Source organism: Zootoca vivipara, chromosome 4 (genome assembly GCF_963506605.1).
Source record: "Zootoca vivipara chromosome 4, rZooViv1.1, whole genome shotgun sequence".
Classification (NCBI taxonomy): Eukaryota; Metazoa; Chordata; class Lepidosauria; order Squamata; family Lacertidae; genus Zootoca; species Zootoca vivipara.
In genome coordinates this window covers 40332267-40344592 of record NC_083279.1, presented here as the reverse complement: position 1 = coordinate 40344592, position 12326 = coordinate 40332267, and the positions used below count along the sequence as shown (strand labels likewise).

At 39.8% G+C, this 12326-nt stretch overlaps 1 protein-coding gene across 1 annotated transcript; it reads right to left on the bottom strand.

Annotated features, from left to right (window-relative positions):
- EIF2S3 (eukaryotic translation initiation factor 2 subunit gamma) lies at positions 1–12067 on the bottom strand. Its single transcript, XM_035115349.2, has 12 exons — positions 11911–12067; positions 9773–9836; positions 8843–8970; positions 8595–8716; positions 7347–7441; positions 6916–7074; positions 5047–5181; positions 2831–2925; positions 2069–2213; positions 1123–1292; positions 813–985; positions 1–490 (listed from the first exon to the last, which is right to left on the bottom strand). Exons 1-12 carry the CDS (start codon positions 11977–11979, stop codon positions 427–429), a joined length of 1419 nt encoding a protein of 472 aa, XP_034971240.1. The 5' UTR covers positions 11980–12067; the 3' UTR covers positions 1–426.
- Positions 12068–12326: the final 259 nt, after the last annotated feature.

The following is a 12326-nucleotide window of genomic DNA, read 5'->3' as shown; positions in this document are numbered from 1 at the left end:
CCGATCTTCCAAGGAGTGTTTATTATTATTTTTTCCACTGGTTCAACAATCTTTTCAGCTTTTTGCTACTCAAAGACTTGTAAGAATTAAATGAAAAAATAAGCAATATTTTTTATTTCAAAACAGATTGTGGGGTATTGTGTTACATTGTTTAAAGTTAGGTAAGCCAGCCCCAAAGAGTCTCAGACAAACTGACATAAATTAAACATGAGTCAAGTTTAGTTTTGCTCTAAGTGAGGATAATTAAATCTGTCTTTGCCAATTTCTTTTACACATTTATTGCAGATACCAACTAGAATTTCAGTTAAGAGGCTTGATTTTCAGTATAATGTGGACATTGTACAACAGCTTCCACTCTGAAAATGCACTCTCAGGTGTATGGAAACACTTCAGCTTGTACAAAGTGAAGCAATGCATTTCAGCTTTTCAGTCGTCATCTATTGTGGGCTTGATTGTCACTCCTCTTCTAATCTGTCCCCAGCCAATTAAACTGCAAAACAGAGAAAAAGTTGACAATTACTGGAAGTTGCATTTTAAAAGCTGCAAGTACGTATTTTTAAAAAACTTATTCTGGACAAAGTGTGTCATAGAATGGTATGATGGCTTGTAGTTTATGAACAAAGCAATTAATGAAGACACACTTTTGTCAATAGCTGATGCTTTCATGCATGCTGCTGGTGGTGGAGAGGCTCAATCCTGCCTAACATTTTGCAACCTTTTCTCTGGTTCTCATATATTAGAACTACTAATGGGCAATAACCCACTCATCTAGGGATATCATTTTGACATTTTATTGTTTCAAACCAACTTACCGCCAATGCTTCTCAACTCTTCGACTAAGGGCAATTTTTTCTCCTACTTCGGTGCACACAGGATTTGTTAGGACTATTTTGCCCAGATCAGCCTTCACTGCACTGACTCGTCCTCCAGTAGACAGTGATCCTATGTTTACCATTAGAACTTCATTTTTGGATAGTTTTTGCACCTGAAATAAGTGGTAAAGGAAAATCAGATACAACTCTTTTATCATTTACAGTATATACGCACCCTTTTCAAGTACTGAAAGATGAAGAATTTCAATTCTTCCCAGTATTTTTACATGGAAAGTGCCGAATAACCAACCTTTGCTGCTTTCTTGTCTCCTTCAGTACGGACACCTAACAGTCGCCTCAGCAAGAAGTAGGAAATTTCAAGTTCTGTGAATATTTCAGGTAGAGCTCCAACTGCGCCAAGAACCTGCCCCACCATTCGATCAGCTCGGCACAAAGTTGGATCAATCTTGGTGCCAACACCTAACAACAAAACGCTTAAGTTACATCAAAAGCTATGTGACCAATGGATTCTCAAAATTTGCCATGCTGGCTAAACGACATACAGTATATCATTAAATTCCTCTTCAGAATACCAAATGTGTCATAACATCTAAATTTCAGATGAGGGACTCCCAAGTTGTCTCTTCAAGCACACTCTCTCCAGAGAAAGTGAGATTGCTACATGCACTGTTGATAGTGAAACACCAACACTGAAGAGAAATCAGCCTCTTCAAATCACTTAAAGGGCAGAACAACTAAAGTGCTATAGTGAGTGTTTTTTCCCCTCTCAGCCAAGAGGCACAGTTATTAGTGAATGGGCAAAAAACAAAGTACACGTCTTGCCCACAATTCTACATTCTGTAAAGCAGGCACCCCCAAACTTCGGCCCTCCAGATGTTCTGGACTACAATTCCCTTCTTCCCCGACCACTGGTCCTGTTAGTTAGGAATCATGGGAGTTGTAGGCCAAAACATCTGGAGGGCCGCAGTTTGGGGATGCCTGCTGTAAAGCATCTACATGCATATTCTACAGGTTAACTGCAGCATTCAAATATTGCCTATGAAACTTAAATATATGTGCTATGAATGTACATAGCTACTACCACCCAGCACATTCCTACACAATATGTGTTAGAGAGGTTCTTGGAATAATTCTGTTAAGAAATCTCTCTTAATTAATTTATAGATGCACTCTTATTATGTTACGCTTCCTGCGGCTCTTAAATAGGTGTGGCAAAAATATCAAATATAACTTACCAATAAGCCCTCCAGGCACAGCATACTGCAGATCATTGTGTTCTGCAAAGAGTGATACAATTTTGGAAAAGATGGGCTTGCACATAAGTTTTCCTTCACTGTCCTTCGATACAATGCCAGGTCTTACCTCAAGCTCCTGGCCTACCTATAAACAGAATAAAAGACAGAATATTAAAAGAAAATTAAAAAGGTGCTCTACGCCAGTAAGATGCTAGTTACCTAGTTTAGAAATAATAATGTAAAAAACCTGAAGGGTTGCTCATAGTTGTATCAAGTTACGGATTTTATATCTGTAGTATCATAAAATTAACCTTGCTTCTATATAACATTTTTGCTTTTTGAGAGAGCAACGTTTATATGAACAAAACCAAGAAGAGAATTAGGGTTTTTAAAATAGGGATGTGAAGACACGAGGCTTGGTTGAAAGAAATTAGTTTCAATACCCCAAGAAAGATTTTGGTCTTTTTATCAAGCCCTTCTATGGCTCATGACAAACTCCATCTGAAACAAAATGGAGCACCACGAATAGTTTGTGATTTAATATTAAAACCTCTTGTTCCAAGGATTTATTTTGTAAAAAATTACATGTCACATCTAAGTCTTGGGGCTCATATAAAAAAACCATTTTGGATCCTGGTTATAAGTGCTATCAGGATACCATTTTAAACAATGTTTATTTCTTCCTTGGCATAAATGCAGGTTCTGTGGTTTGCCATACAGCAACTGGGGAAGCAGCAGTGAAATAAGAATGGCATTACATACCTTTAATACACCTTTTAGAATACTACCGCCTGCTACACCTCCTTTCAGGTCATCAACTTCACATCCAGGCTTGTTGACATCAAAAGATCTAATAACTGAAATCAGATACATTCAGTAAATGCCTGTGTCAATATTTTACTCCCAACAAAATTTTCTTGCTGACCAAAGTATATATGGAATGCTGTTCCCATGTGACTGGCAAGCACACAAAACTTAAGGTGCAATTTTTACAAGTCAGCAGACAGACTTAACACAATAAATTATTTCAAGGGCCCTTTTGTTACAATGTACTGTTCAGATGAAAGTATAATGGAAATCTCATGGAGTGCTTCAAGCAAGGCAACCCCCCCCCCCGGCTATCAATTAAACCTAGATCTTTCAATCTTTAAACTGATTAGTTGAAGTTGTATCATTTGAAAGTCTAGACATATAAAACTGAGCAACACAATTTTTACAAATCGTTGGATATGGGGTGGGATCTATCAAGAGAAAGAAGAAAACCTTTGGAGCCAATCTAAATTATAACCCAGAGTGCGTTTATACGTTTAAGACAGAAATACGATAAGCAACATCTTGATAGTGCTATAATGGATTATGTAGAAGTGACTTCAGAAGTCTGCAGAAGCCACAGCAAAGACTCAAAAACAGACATCTGTGCCTAGGAATTCTAAGAACACAGTACTTTTCCAGTAGATCATATGCTTATGTACATATGTCTGATAAAAGAAACTGAGTAACTGAATCCAAGATACAGAGAATTATGTTCCTAAGTTAATGAGCCCAAGAGGACTTCATTTTTTTCAGGCTTCAGATCAAACCTTTCATCTGAGGGAAGGTTCAAAATGAGTTTGTGATGTGGAGGCCAACTGGTAAAGGACAAGAAACATTTCACTGGGTTAGTATTTGCCCTGCGCAAGCCTGAATAGCGCTGCGGTTTATGACTTCAAAATTTAATGGTATCCTCTAAAAATAATGAATCTCTACTTGCACCATACTAGCCTGTAGTCCTAAACTCATTCATCAGAATCAGGATTTACTTCCCAGTAAATATGCTTGTAGTCATACCATTAAACATGGTATATACTAGGAGTATGCTCCAGGTCTGTGCATATCCAATTACAAGATGAACCAGGATGATTTGGGGAAGATTCTCACATTTCTGGGTTGGAGTAAGCTGTGAGCAAGGCATCTCAAGTCAGATAAAAGGTTTCTTTAAGCCCCACCCCAGTATTTCCTGGAGAGCCATACTTTTTTCCATCACCATCCACAGCCCCCTTAAGATTCCTATTGTGTCCACCCTATGCAGCTATAATTCTGAAATGTGGCAAGCTTCATCGCCTCATAGGGCAAAGATGCCTGCAAATTGCATACAATTTTGGCAAAAAATGTAGAAGTTAATACTTTTCCTGTTGGTTTTTTAAAATGAACTTTAAAAAGCACCCTGCACAAAACTCCCCGCAAATGCTTTTGTCTACAATCTGGCAGGCTTGGTCCACTCTGAAGGGGCTTCTATACATGAAAATGTTCACCTACTTCTGCAAAAAGAAAAACTTAAAGGCTATTGAATGGATGAGAAACAAAGCTTTATATTTAACAAATCCAATTTAGTCCTGAATAACAAGCCAAAACAGAGAGACAAAGCAACTCCAAAACAGCCTGGGTTGCTTTCCAAAGATACAGATACAGGTCAGATCTTTTGGCCATTTTACACTCCTAGTTTATGCAGGCTCTGCATAAACAAGAGGGAGCAGCTCAGAATCTATGTTATTTGCAGCATCTACCAGTTTTATTCAGCTTGTAACCTCCATCTTGGAATGGAGCCTACCGGTACAAGCTGACCTTAAGTCTGCAAAATTCCACCTATGTTCCTCCTTCATTCCCCCTCCATCCCTGCTGTGTGTAACATCTTGCTTCATGAAGAGTTCCAGAGAATTAAAAAAACACACCTCTTTGTGACATTTTGATAGGCCCCCCAAAAGCTATTACTCCGTTGTGGGTTTTGGAAGGTTTTTTAAAAATCCATCATGAACTAGTGTGGTTACTTTAGGTTTATTTACGTATTATTTATTCTTCAGTTATTAAGTCTGAGTACTTGCACTACATATGCTTTACAATGGCATTCTAAATCTTATTTAACTCTAAATATTGTTTATCCAATGTTGTGAGCAAGGGGGTGAAAGTCTACATATAAGTGGACAGGTCTGAAGCAGACATACCAATAAGCCTTGGTTCTGATGTGAAGTCTCTTAATGGCACTGGAATTTTCTTTACTATGTACTCGCAAACAACTTCAATGTTGTATTTCAGCTGTGCCGAGATTGGAATAATTGGAGCTCCTTCTGCAACAGTACCTATTTTCACAGATAATAATGTATTAAAAGCACCAGTTATTATGTGACTTGTTCAAAAGTTAGCTATATCACAAGCAAGCTTTCTGCCTACAGCATTTTCTTTACAGTCTGCTAAACAACACAGAACTGTTGGGTGAATACACCCACACCAAAAACTAAAGCTTGCTCTTCAATATGCATATGATTTAGCTACATATTCAGTAGCGATATTCATCAGCAAACAGTCCACACAGTTTTGAGTTTGTAGAAGCAGAATAGTCAATCTAAATTTAAATGTTTTTTTTTAAAAAAAACCTGGCTCATAGTAAAATCATCACAAACTGCAACAGTTCGAACCCTTGGAAACCAGATGTTTCAGAATGAATGTCCAAGATCCAAACAAACTAGTGGCCAAAGAAACTTCAGTCTTTTCTTCCTTCCTTTTCTGAACAAGAGCTTCTCACACCATGTGGCAAATTACTTTTTAAATGAAACAGACTTTTAAAAGCAATTTGCAACATGAGGTCTGCTACTCAAATTTTTTTAATTAATTCCACTAGGAGAGATGTAAAGCAGTTAGTTAAGACTATCTAGAAAGTGAGGATTTAATTTTAAAATGTGAGACTTCAGTAAAGAAAGGAAAAGGGGTAATCATAATCCTACCCCTTAGGTGCAACAATCAAATCAATTCTGCTTTAGTCAAGGTTTGGCATTTGAATCTGAAAATACAATTGTTTTGGAAATCATGTCTGGAGGAGGGTACAGAAAGAAAGGATATAATGCTTAGTACTTCTATTTGTTATCCTGGTTAAAATCAATGTTGCTTATTTCTGAGTGCACATGGCGAGAATTGAGGGTTGGGATGATTTTGCAAAAGAACACCACCAACTAAGAATCATTATTCCATTTTGAATTTAACTCAGCTACCTTCTAATTCAGTCCATCTTGAAACAGCATTCACTCCCGGCTTGCCAGCCCTGTCAGGGGCCCCTTACCTTTTTATTTGGGATTATCCTCAGATTACCATAATCTGAGGACTTTTAAGAGACAACATATTTCATATGTTCAAGATTACTGAATTTTCTTTTTGGGTGAGACTATTTGAAGCAATTTTTCAGAGACAGAATAATAAATACATCCAAGTGTTTCACCCAACAGAATATTTTGAAATATTTGAAAGTAGGAAAGGAACCATTGAAACCCGTGTGACTGAGGCAGGTAAAAAAAAACACCAATGACACAAGAGCCTATGGTTGTAAAATGCGCCTTCCACTTGACATGGAAGACGCCAAAAGGGACTAATTTCGACATTTTCACCAACACCAGCTCCAGATGTACATACAGTAGTGCCAAAATCAAACTGCCATTCTGAATCTCTGGTGTAGTGACTGTATACTGGCACAATGCCAATGGTCACTCAAGCCACTTAGAACTGCAAGAGAGAAATCTCTCTAAAATCCAAGCACTTTGCACTTAAGCCTCTCTTGTACTGCACAAACATACTAGATGGACCCCTTACTGTACCCATTACTTAGCATTCAAGAGGGCAGTCCTTGCATCCCATCTGCTCAAGGCCTGAGCCAAGGTTTTTCCATGCTTATTTTCTAAAACCTTTTACAGAATTTTACTAATATATATATATAAATACACAAAGTGATGTTTAAAACATGGTTAACTGCTGAACTTAGAATTTATGGTAAGTGTTTGCTTGTAATAAACTACTCGGCAGTGACTGGTTTTGTTCTAGAAACCTACCTTGTACAAAAGCTAGAATTTGCTCATACTGCTCCTTGGCTTGGCTTTCTTTTACCAAATCAATCTTATTCTGTAGAATCAGAATGTGTTTCAGTTTCATGATTTCTATAGCAGCTAAGTGTTCTGAGGTCTGCGGCTGAGGACATGACTCATTGCCAGCTGGAAAGACAAAGGAACAAATAATTATGTATTAGAGTATGGTCACTTTCCTTAATGAAAGATCACAATGATATCTCATCCTATTATTTCTGTGGGTCACAGTTCCTAGACAGGAACAATCCAAACATGCAGCACTGAAAACATACAGAATTCAATGCATCTTAAATATGATTACAGAACTGGATTCATCAACAGTGAAAATACTAAACAGCTATTAAAAAGCAGAAGTACTGTATCAATACCATGTCAAATTTCTCCACTCCGATAGTTACCTATTAACAGCAGAGCTGCGTCCATAACAGCTGCTCCGTTTAACATAGTAGCCATCAAGATATCATGGCCAGGACAATCCACGAAAGAGACATGCCTATTATGCAAGGAAGAGCGAAATAAGCAGCATTATTCTGAAGCAAAATAATGATTAGTCTAATTAAAATAATTGAAGGTTTACGAATATGCAATAACCACACATTAAAGCAAATATGCAGAAGATGGATAGTTTCAATAATATCTGCTTCTTGAAACAACTGAAGAATTAAAAGTGACAACTTTTGCACTGTATAGATTTAAAAGCAGATACATTCCTCTAAGTTCTTAAAACGTACTCAAAACGAAGTCACACTGTGTTTAATGGTCCTTACTCCCTAATAAATGTGCTTAGTTTAGAGCCTTAATCATCTGAGATACGTAACAGGTTTCCAAATAACCCAAAGTTAAGTTAAACTTCTTATGCAGCAAGCAACTCAGCTCTGCAGAAGCTACCTATTCAGACAGGGAAAGCTGGAGAGGCATGGAAAGGAAGGCACTGCGATCAGATTCACCCTTGGCAAATCAGAGATTCGAAAGAGAGAGGCAGTTACTGGTTTGCTGGGCTTTCTCCTTCCATATATTGTGCAACTAATTTGCCCTACTTCCTCTCCCCCTAAAAACATGCTAAGGCAAAGTATCACACAACTGTAATAGCAGAAAGCCCTAACAGCCAACAACTTCTTTCTTCTAGCAAAGAGCTGCTTTACCGTAGGCCAGGCATGGCCAAACATGGCCCTCCAGCTGTTTTGGGACTACAGTTCCCATCATCCCTGACCACTGGTCCCGTTAGCTAGGGATGATGGGAGTTGTAGTCCCAAAACAGCTGGAGGGCCAAGTTTGGCCATGCCTGCCATAGACAAATTTGATTACAGTTCCCCCCTTCCCAAGAACACAGGAATGACAAGGAGCAAGAAAGCACCTCAAGCCTCTTCTAGCTTCCTTATCTATTGGGACAGATTCTAGAGACAATCTTCAGAGTTTCAAAGTTCTTGCCATATAAGCAGTTGAACATGTAGCACTCCTCTTAGGGGAGCTCATTAGTCTTCTTCTGCTGTCAAGACCAATACAATGCCGACTTAATCAATACACGTAAATAAATAAAAAAATCAGGGATTTTAAGTTTGAATTCTATATAAGCACATACCCACAGCAAAAACCACAACAAACTATGGGCCAATGCTAAATCATTTATGTTGAGCTTTTCATGTTACCTGACTAGTTTAAAATTCCCTTTGGTCCCAGAAATATCTGTTGGGAATTCGTCAGGTGTACTGCTCCCACAGGATCGATAACATTCTGGTCGAGAACAACTTGGATCATCAAGTTTGTAAATCTGCAGAGAAAAAGTGAAAATGAAGGTTTAATTTAACATTGGTCAGCTGACTTTGCACTGAAGAATATTAAGAGCATGGCTTCACACCAAAACAGGGAATTTGTTAGATGTATGGTAGTGATGTACCTTAGCATTGGCATAGCCCAGCTTGATAGTGATATTTCTCTCCAGTTCATTTTTGAATCTGACAGTATGAACTCCAGAAATAGCTTTTACTACTGTTGACTTTCCATGAGCTACATGGCCAATTGTACCTGGATTTTAAAAACAAATGTTTGTCAATTTCACAAAAATCCTCTAGAGTAAAAATACATCACTTTCTGCGTATACCTTAGAAGTGCTAGTTTCTCCAGTTATCCCTATATATCCAAAACAATAGATTCCTCCATTTGTGAGGTCAGTAAATTCATTTGTTTATAATAGATCACAGGTCTAAAACACCCCTAAGACACATTCTTTGAACTCCAGGTTATATTATTTGTATACCAAACTTAATATTAAGTGAAGAGACAATAACTAATTTGATTTCATAAAATCTTCTATGAAGAAATGTGATAGCTTCAGTTCAAAGTAAGAACCGCTAACAAGTATGATGGGAACCAAAATGAAGGCTACTTACTGGAAGTGTGGCATTACATAGAGAATGAATTCTGTTTGCCTAATGCTGAACTTTAAGGCAAAAGAAAGCTATTTAGTGATTCTCAAATTAAGACTGATAAATTAGCAAACAAAGAAAATGGGATAAAATAAAGCCATAGAGCAGATATGTTCCAGGAGTAGAAAATTTAGTAATTAGGATGGGACAAAGCAAGGTCAGTATTTTGATTTGTGGCCAAATAAGGAAACAATAATTTTGTCACATGCACTTAGCTCCTATTAAACTCAATGGGTCTTAAATACACCTAAATCTGTGCTGGATCGAGACTTTAGTCTGGAAGACCTCAACTCTCTTAGCATTTTTTACGGGCATCTCATTTCACAGAGAGACCCACGGGCTCAAGAAGCTATGCTATTAATATATTTCAACCTCTTCTAGTTAAATTTGTTTTAACTTACCTATATTAATTGTAGCTTGCCTACTGATGACTTCTGGTGACAGAGGTGTCAACTTAGTTACATCCTGCAGGAAAGAAATATTCTATTACTTCCAAAGACTTTGTTAACAAATACATTTGCTAAAAAACCGGCAATTGTTTATATTAGTTTTCTCTTTCAGAATACAGAGGGAAGAAACAGTAAAGTATTTGCAATAGTGAACATAAAGGCATTCTAAACAAAGATTACCAAGATAGTTTGGCACTAAAAACTTATTTGTTTGAGTTTATATTTATTGCTTGTCTATTAAGATCCAAGGGCATGTTAAGCTATTATGAATTAAATAAACAATTTTTGCAGAAAACACTGTTCCAACATCTCATTTTAATCAACAGCCAAGGTCGTGATATAAATGGATTTGGACTGCCTCCTGTAATTAACTGGAAAAAACCTGGATTTTTACACCTGATTTTTACAAATGCTGTTGGCAAAATTTTAAATGTGACACAAGTTTGGTTGTACAATACTAAATCATTCATACTTAACTTGCAATATTTGTCAAATGGTCATGTTATAAATTCTCTCATTACCCGTATATTCCGGCGTATAAGACGACTGGGCGTATAAGACGACCCCCAACTTTTCCAGTTAAAATATAGAGTTTGGGATATACTTGCCGTATAAGAAATACGACCCAGCATATAAGACAACCTCCGACTTTTGAGAAGATTGTCCTGGGTTAAAAAGTAGTCTTATACGCACGAATATACAGTAATTATACAGCCTGTCTACAGCACAAAGTGTTTTGCATGCTTTATTATTACTGTCTTCATGTGAAGGTATTATTCCCTATTTCGTAGGTTAAAAACTCAGGCTGAGAAATGGGTCAGTTGCCCTAGGCTACTTGGTTGGACATAGTCGAAACAAAAAATATAAAAAATCCAGTAGCAGCATAAGAGACCAACTAAGTTTGTCATAGGTATGAGCTTCGTGTGCATGCACACTTCTTCAGAAGGCTACTTGTTAACACAGTGTAATGCTAACCCCTGTGCTGCTGGAGAGGGTTAGGATGAAGTAAAGGTGACACTCTGGGGACTCTGATGTGGAAGGCTCTTGTCACTACACCAAGTTCAAAGGATACTACCTACCCCTGGCAGTGTTCCAATCAGCTGCTGCCTGTGAAGCAGCCAGAAACAAGGTGTCTTGGGATGGAACAGTAGTGGCTTTGGAGCCACTGCAATGAAAACTCCCTTGGTGGGGGTTTGATTTTTCTGTAAATTATTGAGCTTTGTAGTTCCCAACTACAGTTGAAGGTAAGAGAGATACTGTGCTGTCAAACTCACAGTGCAGTCAAGCAGCACAATCCATTGCCAGGTCAAGATCCAACCCATTTGCAATCAAATTTATGGCACGTTGCATTACACAAGATACCAAAAGATATTAAAGCACGCCACTGAGCAAAAGCTACATCCTCTGCTTCTTGCACGTTTTGACTATTGCCATCTTGCTTCTCTCCACAGAAGCAGGTAAGGCTGCAAATAATAGGAATATGACTTCATACCCAAATGTACCCACATTTAAGTAAGGGACAAGTCTCAATCAGCACACCCCTCCGATGATTTCTATCTACCCTGCTTTTAGTTATGCTATGGCAAGAGAGGTAAGAGGAGGAGGAGAGGGAACGCAATTGTATGGCACCCCAAAGTGTGGATGCATCAGAAAACTCATTTAGCTTTGGCAGGCTTCTAAACGCTGAATTTCAGCTACAGTACACCCAGGCACTGTGCTTGGGACTGGCACTCAAATGACGAAGCGAAGCTGTCCCTCCAGAGGAGGAATGAAGCGTGAGGACGTGCAATAGACCCCCCCAGAGCAGGATTCCCAGATCCCACCGCCCTTCCCGCCGAAGCTTTTGGTGTCCACCTTATCCAAACGGCACCCTCTCCCAGCCCAAGCACGAGGAGTGCCTGTCCCCGCTTGGACGGAAGGGGAGGCGGCAGCAGGAGCCCCGAAGCGAGTCGGCAAAGCCCATCATCTCCTTTCCCACTTGCCGCCCCTGGGCTTCGCACGGACTCCCGGGCAACGGCCAGCCCGCCGCCGCCTTGTGGGACGCTGCGCCCCGCGAGCCCCCCCCCCGGCCTTCGAGACCCCCTTCTCACCAAGGTACTCAGGTCCTGCCGGGAGAGGTGCGGCTGCCCCAGAGTCACTCCCGCCTCGTCCCCCGCCATCTTGCCTGAAAGGAAGTTAGGAGGCCGATGAACCTGCCTGACCCCTCGCCACAGAACACAGCGGTTCTCTTGCCGTCGTCCCCCGGCCCAGGCGACGCCGACAAACGCACAGGAACGCAAATTAGCCCCGCCGCCTCTTTCAAGCCCGGGTACTGGCTTCAAGGGGCTTCGGGGTTGGCTCAGGCATGGAGAAGGCAGCCCTGGAAGGACCCCGGGCCTGGCTGATGCAACCGGCACTTGTGAGGAAAGGCGTGACTGCTATAGAGCGTCGCGGCTCCGCGTTCTCAAGCCCAGTGGGCGGGGCCGGAATGTGGAGAAGGGCGCGGGGCGGGGGGGGGTGTTGCGAG

Bases quoted from the DNA above. Each gene is read 5' to 3' on its own strand.
- EIF2S3 (XM_035115349.2), bottom strand. From the start codon at position 11,979: ATGGCGGGGGACGAGGCGGGAGTGACTCTGGGGCAGCCGCACCTCTCC. The intron at 7,442-8,594 runs GTAACATGAAAA...CTTGCATAATAG, and splicing joins GGGAATTTTAAACTAGTCAG to GCATGTCTCTTTCGTGGATT. The intron at 1,293-2,068 runs GTAAGTTATATT...TTTTGTTGTTAG, and splicing joins TGTGCCTGGAGGGCTTATTG to GTGTTGGCACCAAGATTGAT.